Source organism: Saccopteryx bilineata, chromosome 9 (genome assembly GCF_036850765.1).
Source record: "Saccopteryx bilineata isolate mSacBil1 chromosome 9, mSacBil1_pri_phased_curated, whole genome shotgun sequence".
NCBI lineage: Eukaryota > Metazoa > Chordata > Mammalia > Chiroptera > Emballonuridae > Saccopteryx > Saccopteryx bilineata.
The window spans coordinates 23,220,309-23,245,416 of NC_089498.1; the positions used below are offsets into that span (position 1 = coordinate 23,220,309).

The 25,108-nt window shown below is 39.5% G+C and overlaps 1 protein-coding gene across 2 annotated transcripts in view; it reads left to right on the forward strand.

Annotated features, from left to right (window-relative positions):
• Positions 1-25,108, forward strand: part of HYDIN (HYDIN axonemal central pair apparatus protein) — a 365,754-nt gene that overhangs the window by 24,925 nt on the left and 315,721 nt on the right. For both annotated transcript variants that reach the window (XM_066243172.1, XM_066243173.1), the window contains exons 2-3: positions 16,312-16,469; positions 23,163-23,288. In XM_066243172.1, coding sequence (XP_066099269.1) covers positions 16,335-16,469; positions 23,163-23,288 — 261 coding nt within the window. In that variant the 5' untranslated portion in view covers positions 16,312-16,334. The remainder of the gene's footprint in view (positions 1-16,311; positions 16,470-23,162; positions 23,289-25,108) is intronic.

Genomic DNA, 25,108 nt, shown 5'->3' on the forward strand with positions numbered 1-25,108 from the left:
ATTTGCCCTGTCCTGAACCAATCACTGTTGCTATGGAAATGTGATAAGCCATTCCTGGATTGGGTATTTTCTAAGGAAAAATGATATTGATCCCAAAAGGGTAAATGGATTCAGAGTAATGAAAAACCAATAAATATCTGACAAATGATATATTTTTAAATGCAGATATCTTTGAGAAGGAAAACATAAATGGTTCGGTGACTTAGCTACCCATCCAATTACTCAACAAATATTTATTGACTCCATGCCAGGCACTATGTTAGGCATGTATATGGGTAATGAGCACAATGGTCAAGGTCTCTGATTTTATAGACCTTGCTCTCTGGCAAACAAGGAAGATAGAAGAATCTACTTACACAGATAACTTAATGTGTGAAATGGGCAGTTGCTATGAGAGCATGTAACAAAGGGACTTGAGGGAGGTCAGGAAGGTCTTTGTAGAGGCAGTGATGTTTCAACTGTGACCTGTAAGATGAGTCTAGTTAGCCTGGGAAATGGGATGGGGTGAAAGGAGAGAGCTCCAGAGGTTTTACCTCTAAATAACCTTGTAGTTTGATCAGGGGAAACAGAGCAGCTTGAGAACTTAGAAAGAAGGGGGGCAGAATATTTCAATGGGGTTAATGGACTTGGAAGGTGGGGATGGGCATTCCAGAGACAGGAACTATGCGTTTTACCATTTTATCTGAGGATATCCGAGGTAGGAGGTCTTATAATCTAGATCCCTATGTAGATCAGGACTCTTTTTTTTTTTTCTTTTTTACAGAGAGAGGGATAGACAGGAATGGAGAGAGATGAGAAGCATCAATCAGGTTTTTTTTTTGTTGCGACACCTTAGTTGTTCATTGATTGCTTTCTCATATGTGCCTTGCCTGTGGACCTTCAGCAGACCGAGTAACCCCCTGCTTAAGCCAGCGACCTTGGGTCCAAGCTGGTGAGCTTTTGCCCAAATCAGATGAGCCAGCGCTCAAGCTGGCAACCTCGGGGTCTCGAACCTGGGTCCTCCACGTCCCAGTCCTATGCTCCGTCCACTGTGCCACCGCCTGGTCAGGCGATCAGGACTCCTTCTGAAAGAAAATTTAGCTAAAGCTCAGAGAGTTTCAATTTCAACATACATCTTCAAAAATGTATTACTTTCTTGGGTTCTTTAAGTGAGAAGGGTCTGGAAAATATGCCCTTGGTTGCTTGGTAGAGAAATTGAAAATGTTTATACTTTTGGTCTTTAAAGTTCTGCACGTAGCTATTCAGTGTTAATAGACTAAGTGTCCCTCTTACTTACCAATATAGTAAATAATTGTATAATTACAAGTAATTGTATTTCCACTTGATACCTTGAGAATCAAGATGTCAAGACAGTATTTCTATCAATCTTGGATTTGGTGGCATGAATAGATTATCCAGGTTAATTTCAAACATCTGAGCAGTGCTATAAGTAGCTCCGGTCACTACTGTATTGTGTTTCATTTTTGTATTTTATTTTCAAATTTTAAAAAATGTTTCTATTGGAAAATTCTTTAGGCATGGATTAGGATTTCTCCTCTTATACCATCTATGTTTGGTAAATGAAGATTTCTGCCTCTGAGATGGTGGACTAGGTAATGCAGGTTCACTCTCCTGCTGAGGGCAACTATACAAACTGGACAGATTATTAACAAATGCCTAATTCAAGGCTCTAGAAGGCTAAAAAGATGGTGAAGAATAATCAGGCCAGGTCTAGAGGCAACAGGAACCTGGAGAAGTGAATCTCAAACTTAGAGCCCCTGAGAGTATATGCAAATTCCAAGGAAGAACCTGAGAGACAGAGTGTTTGTGGACTAACAGGCAACAGGGCCTGTCTGGCAGTAAACCCTTTCTCTTTGGGTTTGGACCTCAAAGAACTGCCTGGGAAGAGTAGGAAAGAACTGGACATCAGCCCATGAAGCTACTTGAAATGAAAAACAAGCTGTAGAGTGGGCCAAGACATTTGCAAAAAGTGACAGAGGGCTTGTGTCCAGAATATTTGAAGGACTTCCACAAATCAATGAGAAAAAGACAATCCCCATAAAAAAAAAGTCAAGGGGCTACTTGAACACTTCAGCAGTTATTTTTTAAAAAGGGGATGTCTAAATGGCCAATAAACATGTGAAAGATACTTAATCTCATGTGTAATCAGGGAAATGGAAATTAATACCATAATAAACTATCATGACACTCACCAGATAGCTAAAATTTAGGTTGCTAATAGCAAGTGTTGACAAAGTAGGGGACAACCAGATCTCTTATGCACTGTAGTGAGAGTATAAATAGGTACAATGACTTTGGAAAACTTTAGCATTATTTACCTTTATTTAAGATATGCTTCCACTATGATTCAGCAATTCTATTTTTAGATACGTATTCTGCTTGTCCTTGGTCATAGAGACATAAGAATGTTCACAGCTGCATTATTCAAAATACTCTAAAATTGGAAACAACCCAAATGTTAACCAATAGTGGATTGGATTAATAAATATTACTATATTCAAACAATTCAACTATCATACTTAAAATGAATCTTACAGCTATATGCAACAAAACAGATACATAAAGTAGAGCAAAAGAAGCCAGAAACAGTTGATTACATGCTGTCTGATTTCATTGTTTTAAATATTAAAAACCAGGCAAAACTATCGTGTTTAGGGATGCATGCTTAGATTATAAAAGAAACTCAAGGAAGGCCCTGACTGGTTAGCTCAGCAGTAGAGCATCATGCTCAGCGTGTGGAAGTCCCAGGTTCGATTACTGGCCAGGGCACACAGGAGAAGCGTCCATCTGCTCATCTGCTTCTCTACCCTTCCCCCTCTCCTTTCTCTCTATCTCTCTCTCTCTCTCTTCCCCTCCCGCAGCCAAGGCTCCATTGGAGCAAAGTTGGCCCAGGCGCTGAGGATGGCTCCATAGCCTCCGCCTCAGGCACTAGAATGGCTCTGGTTGAAACGGAGCAACAGCCCAGATGGGCAGAGCATTGCCCCCTGGCGGGCATGCCAGGTGGATCCCGGTTGGGCGCATGCGGGAGTCGGTCTGACTGCCCCCCCCCCCCCCCGCTTCTAACTTTGGAAACATGCAAAAAAAAAAAAAAAAGAAAGAAACTCAAGGAAATGATTCCTACAAAAGTGAGAAATTTCTACAGAAGTACGGAGAGAAGGCTTAGTGATTGAGAGGGGGTACGAGGGTCTTCCTGGGGTGCTGGAGCTGTTCTCTGGGTGACAGGTGCTACAGCCTGTCACCCACACCCAATGTAAACTATAAGCAAGCAAACATATATATCATATTTACAAACTTATTTGACCAACAGTAAGCAGCCACAAATCTAACTGAATTTTGATTGCATATCTGACCACATTCAGGTTTGGTCACATCTCTAAGTGAAAAACATTGCTTCAATGATTAAGAATGTGATAAATTCTGCTTTTAGCTCAATGAAGTGTAAGCTGTAAGCTGGCAAAGTCATTATAGCCTAAGGCTTAGTTTTAAGACTAAGCTTTTCCCCACACCCTTGACTGTTGCATGATAGGGGGTGGTACACTCTTATGAGGAATCCCATTTATGCCTTAGATAAGTGATTTTGTCTCAGAGACTTCCTTATTTGTATATTGGATTAAAGGTTTTGATTTCTACACTATAAAATGGGGCAGAGGAGCCCATGCAGGAGAAGAGCAGAGAAAGGCTATGTGGAGGAGAAGAGAAGCAGCCAAGATAGTGGAGTGCTGAAAGGGAAGCCATTTGTGCAGTGTTTGTGCAGAGAGAAGGAGATGAGGAACAGAGGTGAATAAGGCTGGTGAGGTAGATACCTTTGATTCTAGGAAACTTGGATAAGTCAGTGGCTTTGGGAGCCCTGAATGGAAAGGGAAGTGTTTTCTCACTGTGTATATTTCTTGCCCGCCGCGTGCAAGTTAGGATTAAAGCTAATGGCCCACCAGTTCTTAGTTCCATTGTTTCATTACCTTCTGTCCGAATCAAATTCAAACCTGCATGGTCCAGGCGGCTGTAGTGGTGGCCATGGCTACTGGCTTTACATTTACTACCATATATGAGTAGCCATATCACTAAGTTTCATCTACACTCCTCAAAAACAATATGATTTTATCTATAATTAAGTAATACAGTGCTTTGCATATAGTAGGTACAGTTCTCCTTTATCTGAGGTTTCATTTTCCATTGTTTTAGTCACCCAAGTCAACCGTGTCTGAAAATGAACTATTATCCTTGTAGTTTTGGTCTATGTCATGAAAACTATATGAATTGGGGCTCACAAATCATAACAAGCACTTTCTGCAGCTGTGGCTCTGTTTCTGTTACTACCTTGCTTCTAAGTGGCCCTGTGGTTGACTGTCTTGACTTGTCCTGTCTGTGTCTTGCCTGGAAGCTTCTACAGTTTAAGCAAGCCTCTATACTGCTCACAAAAATGAAATATACTGCTCACAAAAATTAGGGGATATTATATCACTTCATACTCATTTTGAAACATCCCCTAATTCTGCTCACAAAAATTAAGAGTATATATTATTGCTTCAATTTCATTTGGAAACATCCCCTAATTTTTGTGAGCAGTATAGAAAATCCCAGAAATAATTTGTAAGTTTTAAATTGTGTATTATTCTGAGATCAAGTCTTTCCATATCCCATCAGGACATGACTCATCCCTTCGTCCGGGGTCTCCACGTAGTACACACTCCCTGCCCCTTAGTCGCTTAGCGGCTGTCTGGGCTATCATACTGACTCTAGCAGTATTGTAGTCCTAGTGCCCCAACAACCCTTATTATTTATTTTTTTTGTATTTTTCTGAAGCTGGAAATGGGGAGAGACAGACAGACTCCCGCATGCGCCCGACTGGGATCCACCCGGCACACCCACCAGGGGTGACGCTCTGCCCACCAGGGGGTGATGCTCTGCCCCTCCGGGGCGTTGCTCTGTTGTGACCAGAGCCACTCTAGCGCCTGGGGCAGAGGCCAAGGAGCCATCCCCAGCGCCTGGGCCATCTCTGCTCCAATGGAGCCTTGGCTGCGGGAGGGGAAGAGAGAGACAGAGAGGAAGGAGAGGGGGAGGGGTGGAGAAGCAGATGGGCGCTTCTCCTGTGTGCCATGGCGGGGAATCGAACCCGGGACTCCTGCACGCCAGGCCGACGCTCTACCACTGAGCCAACCGGTCAGGGCCCCAGCAACCCTTATTTTACGTAACAATGGCTCCAAAGTGCAAAAGTAATGATGCTGGCAATTTGGACGTGCCAAAGAGAAGCTTTAAAGCGCTTCCTTCAAGTGAAAAAGGTAACCATGTGTGTATAAGATAGAACATAGTAAATGGAGGGTTTGGTACTGTTTGCAGTTTCAAGACTGGGGGTCTTGGAATGCATCTCCCTCGGAGAAGGGGGGACTACTGTAATCTATCATTGATTAACTTGAAAGATAACATAACTGAATTCCCATGTGAGCAATAACCTACTTTAGAACTATTATCCTTGTAGTTTTGGTCTATGTCATGAAAACGATATGAATTGGGGCTCACAAATCATAACAAGCACTTTCTGCAGCTGTGGCTCTATCTGTTTCTGTTACTACCTTGCTCCTGAGTGGCTCTGCGGTTGACTGTTTTGACTTTTATTCTGTCTGTGTCTTGCCTGGAAGCTTCTACAGTTTAAACAAACCTCTAGCACCTGACATTTTCCTGTGGAGAAGAAGTAAGGTTTTTTGTAATTTGAGGTCTAGGAAAAATCATTGTACATCTTGTAATATTGTGATTTATAATAAGAAATATGTGTTTGGTCTTCAGCTTTCTGGCACAGAGCTCCTAAAACCCTTGACATTTTCTAAGTGTTGAGAGTGATAAAGGTGTTTTTTGTTATGTTAATGAGGCAAGTTTTGGAACTTAAGGTAAGGAGGGGGTCTGGTTACCAGGAGAATCAACCATGTGATTAGAGGGCTGGAACTTTAAGTCCTGGGAGAGTAGAGGGATTGGAGGTTGAATCAGTTGCTAATGGCGGATGATTTTGTTCAACCATGCCTCTATAACAAAGCTTCCATAAAAACCCAGGAGGACGGTGTTGGGAGAGCTTCCATGTAAAGCCAGTAGCCACGGCCACCATCACAGCAGCCTGGCCCATGCAGGTTTGCATTTGATTCAGACAGACAGTAATGAACCAACGGAGCCAAGAGCTGGTGGGCCATTACATTTAATCCTAGCTTGCACCTGGCGGGCAAGTAAAAGCACACACTGGGCTCCAACACCCACTCATTTAGTGCTCACAAAGCTACAGACTTATCCGACTTTCCTAGAATCAAATGTTTCTAACCTCACCACCTGTTTCCCATCTCCTTCTCTCTGCACAAACACTATACAAACTGGTTTCTTCTTCAGCACTCCACCATCTTGGCTGCCTCTCCTTTCCTCCACATGGCCTTTCTCTGCTCTCCCCTCCAATGCTAATCTCAGGAACGGAGAGAGAGCAAGCTCCCAGTCTGCCCCAATTTTATAGTGTAGAAATCAAAACCTTTAATCCAATATACAAATAAGGAAGTCTCTAATACAAAGTCACTTATCTGAGGCATAATGGGATTCCTCATAAGAGTGCACCACCCACACCATGCAATAGTCAAGAGTGTGGGGAAAAGCTTAGTTTTAAAACTAAGCCTGCTTACAGCCTGTCCCCCACACACAATGCAAACTATAAGCGAGCAAACATATATATCAATTTACAAACTTATTTGACCAACATTCCAGGTTGATAAACACGAGATCTGGAAGCTCCAAGCTCCTTCCTACATACCTTGCCTTTTGCATCTCTTCTGCCTGGCTGTTCCTGAGTTATATCCTTTTATAATAAACTGGTAATCCAGTCATTAAAATGTTTTTCTGAGTTCTGTGAACTGCGCTATTGAATTAATTGAGCCTGAGGAGGTAGTCTTGAGAACCTCTGCTTTACACCTGGCCAGAAGTTCAGGTAAAAACCTGGGCTTTTGACTGGCATCGGAAGTGGGAGGATGTGGGTTATGTTATAGGACTGAATTCTTAACCTGTGGAATCTGATGCTTTGTCCGTGTCAATATTGTCAGAATTGAGCTGGACTGTAGGACACCCACTTGATGTCCTGAGAATTACTTGTTGGCGTGGGGATGCACTCCCTCCCCTGCCCCACATTGAACTTAGTGGCTAGAGCAAAATTCATCTTCATTTCCCTTTTCTTCAACACAGGTCCAATAAGAGGATTCTTGCTGAAATTTGTCTTTCTTTTATCTACCTCAAATATGATAAGTCACACATCCTACGGAGACAGATTGTTTTTAGGAAGTATTTCAAGGGGAAGAGAGTGGAGGCCAATGTGAAACCTGTGAAATCTGAAGTAATCCAATTTAAAAGAGAGCAAACAAATAGAAAACCAAGGGGCATAACAGCTTTAGAAACTGGAGAAAACCAGAAGATGAAAGAGGATTAAAAAAATAAAAATTAATCCTTTCTTGCTGAGTGCTTAGAGAACCCCTCAATGACAACAAGTCATGTTGCATTTACTTAAGCATTTTCCCTATTTCTTTCTGTCATATTTTCCTGATTAAATGGTGTTTTGAGGTAAAGAAAATTTTTCTTTTGAGAGAGAGAGACAGGGAGAGACAGGGACAGATAGAGACACAGGAAGGGAGAGAGGAGAGAAGCATCAACCCATAGATGTGTCACTTTAGTTGTTCATTGACTGCCTCCCATATGTGCCTTGACAGGGTCGGGGGAGGGCTCAAGCTGAGTCAGTGACCCCTTGCTCAAGCCAGCGACCTTGGGTTCAGGCCTGCAACTGTGGGATCATGTCTCTGATCTCACTCTCAAACCAGTGACCCCGTGCTCAAGCTGACGAGCCCGTGCTCAAGATGGATGAGCCCACACTCAAGCTCGTGACCTTGGGGTTTTAAACCTGGGGCCTCAGCACCCCATCAGTCAGGCTAGGGTAAAGAAATCTTTACTGCCCTGGCCGGTTGGCTCAGCGGTAGAGCATCGGCCTAGCGTGCGGAGGACCGGGGTTCGATTCCCGGCCAGGGCACACAGGAGAAGCGCCCATTTGCTTCTCCACCCCTCCGCTGCGCCTTCCTCTCTGTCTCTCTCTTCCCCTCCTGCAGCCAAGGCTCCATTGGAGCAAAGATGGCCCGGGCGCTGGGGATGGCTCTGTGGCCTCTGCCCCAGGCGCTAGAGTGGCTTTGGTCGCAACATGGCGACGCCCAGGATGGGCAGAGCATCGCCCCTGGTGGGCGTGCCGGGTGGATCCCGGTCGGGCGCATGCGGGAGTCTGTCTGACTGTCTCTCCCTGTTTCCAGCTTCAGAAAAATGCAAAAAAAAAAAAAAAATGCAAAAAAAAAAAAAAAAAGAAATCTTTACTAACCTCCCAGACCATGATCGTCCCTGCCCTCATTGTAGCAATAGCACAGACTGAAGACAAGTGAACAGCTTCCTATTCTCTTACTTCCAGAAAGCAAGCTTTAACTGAATGGAATTTCTGTCTTTTCGGTTTTTTAAATCAAATTTTCTGCTAATTATAATACTAAAAATAGGTACTGTAAAGTACTTTACAAATGTTATTTCATTTAATTCTCATAATAAGTGAATGCGGTGAATGTGGAAGCTGGCTTTCAAGATGGCTGCTAATGATCCCCACTTTTGGTAGTCACATCCTACGTGGCCTCTCCCTCACTGAATAGGGCTGATTTACGTGACCAATAGATGTTGCATAAATGATAACAAGTTTACAATGTCTTCTGTAACACAGAAGACACATACTATCATTTAAGCAACACCTGGGGGCAGTCACTAAGTCACTGATTTAATGACATACAACATGAGGTTCTGCCTTACCAGTTTTCCATTCGCATCTGGAACCCTTTTGGACTTTGCTCCCTTATGAGTTCCCGGAAGTGAACAGAACTCAGTTCCCTGCAGAAAATGAATTTTGTGCTAAAGAGTGTCTTTTTTTTTTTTTAATTAAAGAATCCAGTGGTACAAATCAATAAGAAGCAGACTTTTAATGCAAACCCCATCCTGCTAGGTTCTTCCTAAGAGTTAGCTGAGAATATATTTTCTTTTCTTTGAAAAAAAGACATTGTGTCAAAGATACTGAGTACTTATCCTAGACTCTGTAACATAGAAACACTAGAAGGAATCAAAAGTTGACATTTAAATTAAGAAAAAAAAAGGGTGGGGTGGAATATGGGTCCTTTTAGAGGTAGAGGTAAGACCTAGAATAGCTGCTGGGAAGAAGTGACAAGGAACACCAGTTGGGAGGTGTGGAGGGCCCAGTGGAGGCTGGAATGATGAACGAACAGGGGCATGAACAGGGAGAGACACCAGCTGCATTGCCCAGTGTTGGAGTTTTACTGGCTGTGCTGACAAGACGTGGAGTCAGGGTGTTGACAATACAGTATTGCTAAGAGACTCAGGGACGGATTACCTGTGAGAGCTAGGCTGGAGAGGGGAGAGTGAAGACAGGTGAGGGAGAGGGAGCTGAAGAGAAGCCAGGAGATGAAGGGGCACAAGGAGGCTGGAACCAAGCATGGGAGAGCATGCTAGAAGGTGCCGCTCAGGATCACAGAGAGCGCGCTCCCATCTCCAGTCCTTTTAATGTGTTTAATGATTATTTTTATTCAAAAGCACATACAAGGAAAAAAGAAGTAGCCTATGCCTTTTGTAAAAACTTCAAACACTTTAGAAATTCAAATCCACTTAGGAAGTGAAGTCTCTTATAACTTTAATAGTTTATTATTTTATTTATTATTTCAAATATATTGTGAGTTTCATATATATTTTCATATTTATTTGTAGATTATTTCTTAGTATTGTCTCAGAAATGGAATCATACATACTTTTCTGAAACTTACTTTTCTTTTAATGTATCTTGGATATAACTATTTCCTGTACCTATAAATCTTTGAGAGTGGGTTATTTATTGATTGATTTATTCATTGTCCAAAATGATTTTAATTATTGTCAAAATTTTTTTCCTGTGTTACATTTTTTGGGTGGATTGAGAAGCTTTTCTTTCTTTCACTTTGTATTTAAATACAAAAAGCTGTACATAATTAATGTACACTACTTGGTGAACTTAGAGATAAGGATACACCTGTGAAACTTTCATCAAATCTATGCCATAAACCTGTGTATTGCCTCCAAAACTTTCCTCTCACCCTTTTATTTATTCTTATTCTTATTATCATTATTATTTTGTATGTGTATGTAATAAGAACACATAAGATCTACTCTTTAGTAAAATTTTAAGTATACACTACATTATTGTTAACTATAGACACTATGCTGGACAGTATAGATCTATAAGATCTATCCACTCATATACCTGAAACTTTGTGGCCATTGACTAATACCCCTGTTTTTCTCTCCAACCCCTGATAACCAGCATTCCAGAGAGTGGGATATTTAAACTAATGATTACTTAGATATAGAGCAGTATCTGGTGATGACAAGGTCTGGAAGGGCATCTGTGGCAACGTAGATTGAAGTATAATGGAGGTGAGAGTGTTTTGAGGGTTTTCCAGCTCTGTGGATGCTGCATCCACCCAGAATGAGGCACAGTTGGGAAGGAATGGAGGACAGAGACCCAGATGGCAGAACGCTCAGTGGGTGAGTGTGAGGATGTGAGTAGACAGAAGGGATGAAGGCAGGGAAGTGATGGTAGAGGGGCATGCGTGAGCTGCAGTGGAGCTGCGTTGGTGAGGCTGCAAAGCAGACAGGCACCAGGCGGAGGAGGTGTCACTTTACCCCACAGGGAGTGGAACAGGGGGGATCAGAGATGGGATTTACATATTTTAAAGATCATTTTTTGTAAGAGGCAGTCAGCCAGTTGAGGGACTATTGTAATGGTTCTGGAAAAAATGTGAGAACTTGGGGATGTGGATAAGAGAGAGGGGTCACCTGTATAGGACATGATGACTGATAGGGTGAGGTGAGGGAGAGGAGAGGTTGAGGACCATTGTCAGATTGCTGGCTTGGGGCAATGGTGCAAACCCAGTTGATGAGAAAAAAGGGAAGAGGAAGGACAAGGAGTATGTGTATGTGCTTTTGCTGATACTACCCTGGCTGGGAGGGGCGAGAGTGCTTCAATAATCGCTACTTATGTGGCCTCCACTGGTGGCCTCCGCAGGGGGGGTGACGAAACTGCTGGGCGTGGGTGAACATCCTGTCCTGACATTCTACTTGGCCTCCTCTGACACCAGGCCAGTGGGGAGGGGGAGGGTCAGCTCATTACCACTGGAGGGAGTGGGAAGTTCAGGCTCCCCCCAGGGTCTCCACTGACACTGTGGAGGGATGAGGGGAGGGTTCTCATCACTGCCTGGCAGGGATGAGAGTCTCGACTCCTCACTTGGCCTTCCCTGACACCATGTTGGCAGAGGGGTGGGGGGGCACCTTAGTTATATTCTTACAGAATATGTATGTTCCTCCATTCCTGTATCTCCTGAAAACTGCTGGTGGGTCTAGAGGCTTAATTAGACTCAGGCTTAGATTTTGTTACTAGTTCTATATAGACGGTGCTGGGTAGCGCACCGTGACAGGCAGCACATAATATGTCTGGTTTTCTCTCTTTCAGTGTCAGGATTGATTTAGAGGGCTCAGGTGTTGTTAGCCTGATTGAGCCATTATAAAGTTCTTCAGCAACATCTTTTCTAATCGTTTTAGCATTCACGATCCTCTGTTTCATGAGGGTCTCAAAATGGTGATTATTTTCCTGTCATTCCTTTTGCATTTATTATCTGGAATCCTTCTATGAAGGATAATTTTCACTCATCAATGATCTGTTTAACTTGCAATGCAATTTGTGTAAAAGAAGTGCAGGCTAAATGGTTGATTCTTCCCTCTTCTTATTTCAGAATAATTAGTTTACTACCCTAGCAGTTCCAAAAGGTGACTAATGATTTTCTTTGTGTCATCTGGACTCAGATTTTTAGAGACTAATCCATTGCAGACTTTTAAAATTTTTGTTTTAATGTTCAAATTGTTTTATCTGTGGTGAATGGGAACTCCTTCAAGTTGCTTTGGGTCCTTTAGGCACAACCCCAGGAACCTTTGATGACATTCTTGTTTCATAATGTAATAGAATGTTCCAAGTTTTTTGTGTACATCTTGTGCCCCAGACCTCGAATTACCCATTTCTCCAAGGTGTAGTTCCTTTTAGTGGGAGATGGTATTTAGAGTCCATGATATGTCCCTGGCCTGTCATTGCTTACTGTGCTTTCATTGCTTATGGACTCTTTCAGTGGAGAGCTTATTTAAAAGAAAATAATCATGAGCTCACACATATTTTCAGTTTAAATTTAAAGTGATAGGTTTTCTTTATTTAAGAACTTATTTGGTTTTATACTTTTAAATTTAAATTTAATTTAATTTTTAAAAAAGATTTTATATTAAAAAAAAAAGATTTTATTTATTGATTTTACAGAGAGAAGTGTGTGTGTGAGGGGGGCAATAGAAGTATCAATTCATAGTTGCTTCACTTTAGTTGTTCATTGATTGCTTGTCATTTGTGCCTTGACCAGGCAAGCCCAGGGTTTCAAACCAGTGACCTCAGCATTCCAGGTCAATGCTCTATCCACTGCCTCATCACAGGTCAGGCAGTTTTATACGTTTTTAAGTGCTGAAATACTTAGCTCCTAACAATATTGATATAGCTACTTGTTTTTAAAATATTATTACTAATGTTATGACCAACAATAAGACTATTATTTATTGAAGATATGTAGTCAAAATACTTTGTTTTAAGGTCAGTGGGAATAATTGTTTTCTTTTTGTGGTTATAACTTCAACTTGACATATATATAGCAAGGTTCATTTGTTCCAGTTTGTTTTAGTGTTTTAAAATTTATTTTTAACAACTTTATTGAGATATGTCACATGTCATACAGTTCATCCATTTAAATTTTACATACAATTTGACAGTTTATAGTAGATTCACAAATTTGCGCAGTCATCCCCACTGTCAATTTTAGGACATTTTCATCACTTGAAAAAGAAACCCTGTACCTGTTACTATCAACCCTCTATCCCTTCATCCCTCCCAGTGCTAATAAACTACTAATCTTTAGAGACTGGACTATTTTATTCAACATAATGCTTTTGAGGTTTTGCCATGTGTCTGTGACCCAACGGGGTACTTCAGCCTCACCCCTAGGTTTTGTTGTTTTCACAGAGGTGACTGAAGTCCAACCATCTATTCCATTCTGTTGGTGCTGTCGCTTTTCACATTATTTTGTATTGTAATAGTTTTGTGTATTACACTGATTTAGTATTCGTCTTTGTTTAATATGTAGTCTTTGCTTTTTTCTAAAATTTCTGTTGGCATTTAGGAAGGTTGATCCTATGGTCAACAGTTTTATTCATGTATAAACTCTTTTGTGTGTGTGTGACAGAGACAGAGAGAGAAACAGTGAGAGGGACAGTTAGGGACAGGCAGATAGGAAGAGAGAGATGAGAAACATCAATTCCTTGTTGCAGCACCTTAGTTGTTCATTGATTGCTTTCCCATATGTGCCTTGACTGGGGGGCAACAGCAGACTGAGTGACCCCTTACTAAAGCCAGCGACCTTGAGTTCAAGCTGGTGAGCTGTGCTCAAACCAGATGAGCACACGCTCAAGCTGGAGACCTTAGGGTTTCGAACCTGGGTCCTCTGCGTCCCAGTCTGACACTATTCATTGCGCCACCACCTGGTCAGGCATGTATAAACCCTTTATAAGGCTTACATTAGTTACCTATTGCTTTATAACAAATTACCCAAATATTAATAGCTTAAAGCAATGACTGTTTTCTCACAGTTTCTATGGATCAGGAATCTAGGTGTGGCTTAGCGGGGTGTCTCTTACTCAGCATCTCTTTTGTATTTCCAGTCAAGCTGTAGGACACAGTCATGTCAAGTCTCAGCTGAGGCTAGCAAACCTGGCTTAAGTTCATTCACACGGTTGCTGGCAGTCCTCAGAAGATCCACTTTCAAGTTTACTCATGTTGCTGGCAGGCGTGTTTCCTCACCACATGGTCCTCTCTATATGCTTCCTAAGTGCCCTTAGAAAATGGCAGCTGATGAGCTGAGAGACCCAGACAGTGCCCAAGATGGAAGCTAGTCTCTTTATAACTAATCTCAGAAGTGACACTTGTGTTATAGTGTATTTGTTAGGATGCCTAAGTACAGCCACACTAAAGGGGAGGGGATGACACAAAGACATGAGTGCTTGGAAACAAGTGTCATTGTCTGCCATCATAGTGGCTTACTATCATAAGCCCATAAATCCTCCTTTATTCTGTCTGTTTAAGTGATTTGATTTCTGCTTATTTTTTTTATACACTTGTTAATGAACTTATTCTACTTTTGGATTTTTCTCTTTTTTCCTTTCATTTTAAAATTGTATTCTTTCTACACTGTCAGAAAATATATTTAAATTCTGTTCTTCTCCTTGTATCCTCAACTTCATTTAATCTTAGGTCTATAAGTAAATACATGAAATGTTTATTGTCAGTCCTTCTACTGAAGTTCTCCAGTCACTTTTTGGTTGGATGAAGCCAATCCTCTAGTACAGGGGTAGTCAACCTTTTTATATCTACTGCCCACTTTTGTATCTCTGTTAGTGGTAAAACTTTCCAACTGCCCACTGGTTCTACAGTAATGGTGATTTATAAAGTAGGGAAGTAACTTTACTTTATAAAATTTATAAAGCAGAGTTACAGCAAGTTAAAGCATATAATAATAATTACTTACCAAGTACTTTATGTTGGATTTTCGCTAAGTTTGGCAGAATCAATCTTTATAAAACAACTTACTATAGTTAAATCTTTCTTTTTATTTATACTTTGGTTGCTCCACTACCACCCACCATGAACGCCCACTAGTGGGCGGTGGAGACCAGGTTGACTACCACTGCTCTAGTAGATCCTCAGGAAGGGAACATCACTACAACAGTCCTTGAGTTTTTACATGTTCAAACTCCTTCTCTGTAGCCTTAATAATTGAAGGAGAGCTTTGCTGCATATTCAGTTTTTGGCTCATACTTGTTAAAGTTCTTGGAAAATGTTTTCCAATTGCACAGATTGCTTTAAAAAAAATCCAATGACATCTCATTCTCTTGACCATGTAAGTTTTTTTTGCTTTTTTGCCTGGAAGATATGAGGAGTTTTAAACATTCTTTGAAGTCTAATAGTTTTACTAAGATATGACTCAGAGTTGACCACTCTAGATATGTTTTCTTGAGTGTCTACTGGTGCCTTTTGAAGATGTTTCTTTTATTTCTAAAATATTCTCTTGGATTATAGTTTTAAATATTGGTTCCATTCCAGTACTTTATTTTTCTTCTTCCTGGGCTCCAGTTACAGCATGTTGGACCTTCTTTGACTGTCTTATATTTCAATCATTTGTTCTCTAATCCTTTTAAAAAATTTATATTAATTTTCTTGGGTGTTTTACAGCTTTACTTCAGGGTACTGTATTACATTTTTACTAAAATCTGTTTTTTCTTTTTTTACCCTTTCCCCTCCATTTTGGTCTGGTAATGCCTATTATCTGGTGAACTTTTTAATGATTTTAGGGTGTGTTATTTGATGTTATAACAAACATTTTTAGTTAGTGTTTTTTGTTTGTTTATTTTTGTTTTAGTAAAGGGTTGAATAACCTAGCCTGCTATTACTGGAAACAGAAATCCCTATTTAGTCATAAATGGGCCCCAAAGTTGCAGTGACCTGCTAGAAGTATAAAGAAAGATATGCAAAGGAGAGATGTCATATTTCTTTGATTTGGAGATGTAAGCTGTCTGTTTAATGCCTTATTTATGACTAAGTTTTACAATTTTTCCAGAAACTTTCTATTTTCCATTTCATCTCATGCTGCCTTTTTTGAGTCTCCACTCAGTTGTGAAGACTTAAAGCCTTATATTTTTCCTATTTGTAGGATGTTGTCAGAAACAGTTGTCAAATAGAGAAAATAGCAGATAAAATAGCAAATTATAAAGTGTATTTATTGATCAGCATTTATTTTCTGGGGAAGATGAAAGTGCCAAAATGTGAGAACTACTTGTATTTCCAAGTCTTGTGTGAGCTTTGTCCACAGTCACTTGGTTTGTTTAAAAGGGATTCTAAACTTTGGGGTAAGGATAAATCTAGACTAGTTACATGGAATAGACTCCTTTGGCTAGGCATTTTTTCAAAGCATTTGGTGTTTTCTTGAAAATCAATCAGTATTTTTGAACCTTCCTGTATTTGAAAAAGTTAAGAAACAAAACAACACAAAACATTGTGACCTATATTGAGAAATTAACTGTATTTGTTCTAAAACTGTTTTTCACTCTTAGGTGAGCAAAGGAAATAACTGAAAATGACAAGTAGAAGACATGAGGACTCCATGGGGGCTGTTCAAATGGGGTTAGTCAGAATACTTAAAGGATTCCAAAGCAAGGTTTTGCCACCCCTGACTCCAAAGGTGGTTACAGAAGAAGAAGTAAACCAAATGGTAATGTATCAGAGAATTTCGATTTCATAATACTTAATGCAGACTCCTCAGGAGAGTGACAGCTGCTAATTGACATGATCAGAATAGCAAAGAGAATTACTGACTGATAATATAAATTTAGTTAACATGGTAGCTTGTTGCAGAGCATAGGCACCTCTTAAAGAATCAGAAGTTTTTGAAATTACATATGTTGAAACAGAGGCTAGAGTTGCTTAAGTTAATCACCAGAAGTAAGACTGTGCAAGCAAATTATTAGGTTTTCCAAATATTTACCTGAACCCTATGAAACTATCATTTGTGTAGTTCAAAAACAATCAAATATCAGAATTTTTTAGGTTTTAGCCTAAATAGTCCATTACCTGTTGATTGACAAGTTATTTTTGTTTGTGTATTTGTAGAAATAGAATATTAAAAGTGACTATATTGAAGAAAAATAACATAATTTTTCTTTCCTTTAAAATAAAAATATTTACATATTTTTAATTTTTAAATTATAGTTGACAAAATGTTAAAATATTTATATTTTTAATGAATTATAATGATTTGGTGAGAAGTGAATTAAACATATATGCTATAGAAAATATCAATAACAATTTACAGTGTTGTTAGATATTCACTGCATTTTAAAAACTAGTTTCAAATTACATTTCAATTAGAAAAATAAAATCTATTATTATTATTATTATTATCTTTTGTGGTGGTTATTGGTTCATTATTTAAGGTAACTCCTGACTTTTTTTGCTTGTAAGAGTGTTATTTTTATTTAAATCACAACACAGCTGATACCTCTTATCATTTTAGTATTCTAATCTGGGTTCCAATAAAAAAACTTAAAAAACTAAGTAAAAAGATATATTAGAAATATGCTTTCATTTAAATGGATTCAATCACAGAAAATAATTTTGTAGGGAGTTTGAAAAGCATTGATTTTAACCTAAGATAAAACAAATCAGCTAAATTGTATTCCTCTGATTATTTTTCAGTGTTGGCACATACCAAAGCCTTATATTGCTTCCAATGATCATAATCTCCTTGCATCTAAAGTAGGCCCTTGATGATGGAATGTTCAGCATCTTGACTGTATCAATATCAATATTCTGGTTGTGATACTGTAGTATAATTTTGCAAGACACTATTCTTGGAGAAACTGGGCAAATGGTACCTGATTTCTCTCGGTATTATTTCTTATAACTAACTGAGTGTAAATCTACAATTATTTCAAAATTACAAGTTTAATTTAAAAAACCCTTTCTGTAAATGAGATGGTGGTAGTGCTCGAAGTTGTATTGTATTTCTTTTTTAAAAAACCCTTTCTTCAGAACCGAGGTTTGCAGCCGACCCATGAGCAGGCTCCCCCCGTGGGGAGTAAAAACCCAGAAACAGGCGAGAATCTCAGCTCACCCTGGCCTGCGGTGCTGAGGCTTGTGTCCCAGGCGGGCCTCATAACCCCACCTGTGGGGGCGGGGTGAAGGCTGAGGCCACTGAGGCTTGTAGACCCAGGCACGTGATCACAGCTCCTCCCGTGGAGGAGAGATAGAAACCATGGGACAGCCCCAGCGGCCTGGCACCAGCAACGCTCATACCCAAGGCAGCAGCGGCAGAGGGGGTGGTGGGCCTGCAGACGGACCACACCTAGGGAACACAGAGGCCACACCCATTGGACTCCAGTGGCCAAAACCTTCTTATACACAGACAAAATAGGAAAGCAGAGAAATGTAACACAAATGAATCAAGAGAAATCCCCAGAAAAGGACCTGAATGAGTCAGATATAACCAAAATACGGATGCAGAGTTTAAAATAATGATTGTTAGGATGCTCAAAGATCTTAGAACAACAATAGATGGTCATTTCAAACACCTAAATAAAGACATAGCAAATATAAAAAAGGACATTGAAACAATAAAAAAGAATCAGTCAGAAATGACAAATACAATATCAGAAATGAAAAACACAATGGAAGGAATTAAAAGCAGATGGATGAAGCTGAGGATCAAATCAGCGAGTTAGAGGACAAGATAAATGAAGGCACAGAAGCAGAACAGAAAAAGGAAAAGAGACTCAAAAAGTCTGAGGAAACTCTAAGAGAGCTCTGTGACAACATGAAGAAAAATAACATCTGCATCATAGGGGTTCCTGAAGAAAAAGAGAAAGAACAAAGGATAGAGACTTTGTTCAATCATATCATAGCTGAAAACTTCCCTAAATTAGTGCAAGAAAAACTCTCACAAGTTCAAGAAGCACAGAGAACTCCATTAAAGAGAAACTCAAAGAAATCTACACCAAGACACATCATAATTAAAATACCAAAGCTAAGTGATAAAGAGAAAATATTAAAAGCTGCTAGAGAAAAAGGCTATCACCTACAAAGGAGCCCCCATAAGGATGGCATCCAACTTCTCTACAGAAACACTTGAGGCCAGAAGGGAATGGAAAGAAATATTCAAAGTAATGCAGAACAAGAACCTACAACTGAGACTACTTTATCCATCAAGGCTATCGTTTAAAATTGAAGGAGAAATAAAAAGCTTCCCAGACAAAAAAAAAAAAAAATCAAGGAATTTACTACAACCAAACCAATGCTGCAAGAAATGCTAAGGGGCCTGTAGTAAAAAGACCAAAGGGGAAAAAGAATATAGCAAAAGAGGAATACAGCTTTAAAGAATAAAATGGCAATAAACAACTACATATCAATAATAACGATCTGATCAAATAATAATGATCTGATCAAAAGACATAGGGTAGCTGCATAGATAAGAAAACAGGACCCATACATATGCTGTCTACAAGAGACACACCTTAAAGCAAAAGATGCACATAAGCTGAAGGTAAAAGGATGGCAAAAAATATTTCATGCAAATGGACATGAAAAAAAAAGCTGAGGTAGCAATACTTATATCAGACAAAATGGACTTTAAAAAAAGGCTATAGTAAGAGATAAAGAAGGTCACTACATAATGATAATGGAAGCAATCCAACGGGAAGATATAACCATTATAAATATCTATGCACCTATTATAGGAGCACCTAAATATATAAAGCAGATTTTGATGGATATAAAGGGCAAGATTAACAGCAATATTATAATAGTAGGGGATTTCAATACCCCACTAACATCACTAGATAGATCCTCAAGAAAGAAAATTAACAAAGAAACAGCAGACTTAAAGACACATTAGATCAACTCGATTTAATAGATATCTTCAGAACCTTTCACCCTAAAGTAGCAGAATAATGGCCAGGAATCGAACCCGGGACTCCTGCACTCCAGGCCGACGCTTTACCACTGAGCCAACCGGCCAGGGCCAGAGGCATTTTTATACACGAACAATGAACTGTCAGAAAGAGAAATTAAGGAAACAATCCCCTTCACTATTGCAACAAAAAAAAATAAAGTACCTAGGAGTAAACTTAACCAAGGAGATTAAAGACTTGTACTTGGAAAATTATAAAACATTGATAAAAGAAATCAAGGAAGATACAAACAAGTGGAAGCATATACCGTGCTCATGGTTAGGAAGAATAAACATCATTAAAATGTCCACATTACCCAAAGCAATTTATAACTTCAATGCAATACCAATTAAAATACCACTGACATACTTCAAAGATATAGAAAAAATATTCCAAAAATTTATATGGAACCAAAAAAGAACACGGATAGTCTCAGCAATCTTGAAAAGGAAGAATAAAGTAGGAGATATCACACTTCCTGATACCAAGTTATACTACAAGGCCATTGTACTCAAACCAACCTGGTACTGGCATAAGAACAGGTATATAGATCAATGGAACAGAACAGAGAACCGAGAAATAAACCCACACCTTTATGGACAACTGATATTTGACAAAGGAGGTAAGAGCATACAATGGAGTAAAGATAGTCTTTTTAACAAATGGTGTTGGGAAAATTGGACAGCTACCTGCAAAAAATGAAACTACACCACCAACTTACACCATTCACAAAAATAAACTCAAAATGGGTAAAAGATTTAAATGTAAGCCATGAAACCATAAGCATCTTAGAAGAAAACAGGCAATAAGCTCTCCGACATCTATCGCAGCAATATATTTGCTGATTTATCTCCACGGGTAAGTGAAATAAAAGAGAGGATAAACAAATGGGACTATTTCAAACTCAAAAGCTTTTGCACAGCTAAAGGCAATAAGAACGGAGTAAAACCTGACCTGTGGTGGCGTAGTGGATAAAGCGTCGACCTGGAAATGCTGAGGTTGCCGGTTCGAAACCCTGGGCTTGCCTGGTCAAGGCACATATGGGAGTTGATGCTTCCAGCTCCTCCCCCCTTCTCTCTCTCTGTCTCTCCTCTCTCTGTCTCTCTATCCTCTCTAAAATGAATAAAAAAAAAGAAAAAAAAAGAACGGAGTAAAAAGACAAACTACACAATGGGAGAACATATTCGACAATACGACTGAGAAGGGGTTAATAACCAAAATTTATAAAGAACTTGTAAAACTCAACACCAGGAAGACAAACAATCCAATCAAAAAATAGGCAAAAGAAATGAATATATCAGGGGTTCCCAAACTTTTTACACAGTGGGCCAGTTCACTGTCCCTCAGACTGTTGGAGGGCCAGACTATAAAAAAACACAACTATGAACAAATCCCTATGCACACCACACATATCTTATTTTAAAGTGAAAAAACAAAACGGGAACAAATACAATATTTAAAATAAACTACAAGTAAATTTAAATTAACAAACTGACCAGTATTTCCATGGGAACTATGGGCCTGCTTTTGGCTAATGAGATGGTAAATGTCCGGTTCCATATTTGTCACTGCTAGCTGTAACAAGTGATATGATGCGCTTCCGGAGCTGTGACGCGTGAGTCCTGCGTCACCGGAAGTAGTACTGTACATGAGCAACACTGTGCTTTGCAGCTCACTGACCACCAATGAAAGAGCTGCCCCTTCCGGAAGTGCGGTGGGGGCTGGATAAATGGCCTCAGGGGGCCGCATGCGGCCCGCGGGCCATAATTTGGGGACCCCTGGAATAGACACTTCTCCAAAGAGGACATACAGATGGCCAATAGGCATGTGAGAAAACGCTCAACATCTCTAATCATTAGAGAAATGCAAATTAAAACCACAATGAGATATCACCTCACACCAGTCACAATGGTGCTCATCAACAAAACAACACAGAATAAGTGCTGGTGAGGATGTGGAGAAAAGAGAACTGTCCTGCACTGCTGGTGGGAATGCAGACTGGTGCAGCCACTGTGGAATACAGTATGGAGATTCCTCAAAAAATTAAAAATCGAACTGTCTTTTGATCCAGCTATCCCACTTTTAGGAATATACCCCAAGAACACCACATCAACGAGTCAAAAGGAGAAATGCACCCCCATGTATGGCAGCATTACTCACAATAGCGAAGATCTGGAAACAGCCCAAGTGTCCGACAGTGGACGAGTGGATTAAAAAGCTTTGGTACATATACTATGGAATACTACTCAGACATAAGAAATGATGACATCAGATCATTTACAACAACATGGATGGACCTTGATAACATTATACTGAATGAAATAAGTAAATCAGAAAAAACTAAGAACTATATGATTCCATACATAGGTGGGACATAAAAATGAAACTCAGAGACATGGACAAGAGAGTGGTAGTTATGGGGGGTGGGGTGAGGAGAGGGAAAGGAGGAGGGGCACAAAGAAAACCACCTAGAAGGTGATGGAAGACAGTTTGACTTTGGGCGATGGGAATGCAGCATAATCAAATGTCAAAATAACCTGGAGATGTTTTCTCTGAACATATGTACCCTGATTTATCAATGTCACTCCATTAAAATTAATAAAATAAAATAAAAAACCCAAAAAAACCTTTCCTCTAAATCAATCAATCAATCAATCAATCTGGTAGGTTCTGGAAATAATGTCAACATTCTAGCATGACAACAATTAGATAACAGTAATTGGTCCTGAGTAACTGAGCCCCTGTTTGGTTATTTCAATGGTTAACGATAGGTTACCTTGTTTTCCCCTCATAACTTGAGAAGCGTTAAAAGCATTTTGTGTTCTTATTTTGATGTGTGGATATGACTGGCTTCCAGATCTGATGATGGGTTTAGATCTCTTTTAAAACAAGATCTAAATGCACTCTTATAATTTCTAAAAAATTCAAACTTATTCCTAAACAGGATAATCACGTTTCCTAGATCCTGTACATTTTATGAGGTTAGTCTTTAACCTGATAGACCCTGATAAACACCCAGAAGCTTTGCTTGCATGTTGTAACTTCAGTTGAGAAATAGCTGTATTTCAAACTCCTTAGCTCTGAATCCTGAAAGTGATTTGAGAAGCTTAGAGTTTTATGCTCAGATGCCTCTTCTGAGCATAAATGTTAAGCTCTTTGGACACGTTTCTGTTCAATTTCTTGACTACCCTTGCCCTCCAGGTTTCTTTGTGTGATTCCTTCAACATCATAAAAAAACAGCAGCCACATGTCATTTCAGATTACTGTGCAAAGAGCTCAAAAGTGCATGGGTACTTCTATTATTTAGTCATTTTAAATATTTTATAAGGGAACTTAGTGGTATTCCAGAATTATCCTGAAAGCTGCAAACACAAATTATTCATTAGTGGAACTTATGAAAACATTTTTTTTTTCAGTGTAACCATTTATGAATTTTTGGCCCCTGTTGTTTTAAATTCTAGCTAACACCTTCGGAGTTCCTGAAGGAAATGACCCTGACCACAGAACAGAGACTGGCTAATACACGGTTGATGTGCCGACCACAGATTGTCGAACTTTTAGATATGGGGGAAACAACACATCAAAAGGTAGTTGCTTTCTTTCACATGAGCATACAAAGTAGGCCCTGGCATAAAGGGGAACGTTCTCCATCAGCAGTCACTAAGTAACGGTGATTGTTTCTGGCTAACTAATCTTTTATTTAGTTAATACATTATTTTTCTTCCTCTGTTGATCTTGATATCTGTGATTTGACATGGAGAGAATTAAAATTAATTAGTACAAATAACTTTTGACTGTTCACATTTCCTTCTTAGCTACTTCTGGACACTATTGTTTACAGATTAGGAGTAATTCTAAGACATATTAGCCAAGCCTAATTGAGTTATCTTCTTAGCACAAGAAATCTCTGCTTACCAGAGCTGTCATCACTAGAAAGGAAGAAGATGGAATTACTTATTAAAGTAGGCATTTGTTGTGTACTTTGACTCATTGCAATAACAAATGTTTTCTTTTAGTTTCTAAAGAATGGTTATTTTAACATGCTTTTATATTCAGCCTGACCAGGCGGTGGCGCAGTGGATAGAGCATCGGACTGGGATGTGGAGGACCCAGGTTCGAGACCCCGAGGTTGCCAGCTTGAGCAAGGGCTCATCTGGTTTGAGCAAAGCTCACCAGCTTGGACCCAAGGTCGCTGGCTTGAGCAAGGGGTTACTTGGTCTGCTGGAGCCCCGCGGTCAAGGCACATATGAGAAAACATCATGAACAACTAAAGTGTCAACAACGAAAAACTGATGATTGATGCTTCTCATCTCTCTCCGTTCCTGTCTGTCTGTCCCTGTCTATCCCTCTCTCTGACTCTCTGTCTCTGTAAAAAAAAAAAAATGCTTTTATATTCTAATGTAAGCCAGATATTGTAGGCTTTAAGCACATATGATTATAAAATAAAGTCTTTATTTCCTACTTAATTAACTTCTTGAATTATATACTTCACTTTTTATGTAGAAATTATGGTAGGAACCTCCTCCATCAATTGAACTGCTGGAGATGAACTTTCTCTCAAAGGGTTCCTCAGCTGTTCCTGAGAGTTGTCTTCAGAGTTTTTTCCCACATGAAGAATAAGCCCCTGAGGCTTTTTTGATCTGTGTTATCATTGCCTCCCCTGCTTAGGACCTGCATAAAAATTTGCTCTTCCACTGAGCCCTGCAAATAGCTTTAACTATTATTTTTTCTCCTCCCCATAATCACTCTAACTTTGAGAGCAGGAAACACACTTTTCCCAAAGCTAATTCATGCTAATTAAGGGCTATTTGCTCCTTTCCCATAGCATAAGACCAGACAGTGTGTATTTTTCTGTGTATACTGCTTGTGTGTGTTTTAATGTAGTTTGACTCCTGTTCAAGGATGAGGACATAAGTATACTTCACTACATCTCTTCTCTCCTCTTTCTTCTCTCAACTCAGTTGGTTATTTTTACTGTATTTTCAGAAGTTTCATTTGTCTCTTAGCTGGATGACAGTCATCCTGTACTGATTTCTTAAAGAGTTTATAGAAACTATTTCCTTGGTTTTATATGTTTGATAATATTTATTTTATATTTGAGTATTGCCTTAAATATTTAATATTTGCCTATTACCATTATATTGATTGCAGTTTTGTTAGGTATAAAATTCTTGGGTCACACATTTTTTCTGTAAGAGCTTTGCAGGCATTTTTCTCACTACCTCCTGGTTTTAAATAATGATATATAAAAGTATGAAGCCAGCTTGATTTTCCCCAAGATAAAAGGTAGATACTTTAATCTATTAGCTTGTATGCCCAAAGATTGTTTGCTCTTTTTTAAATGTCCAGTCATTTTATTAGGATTACCTTAATTTTACTTGGAGAGAGTTTTCTTGTGTGCGCCATT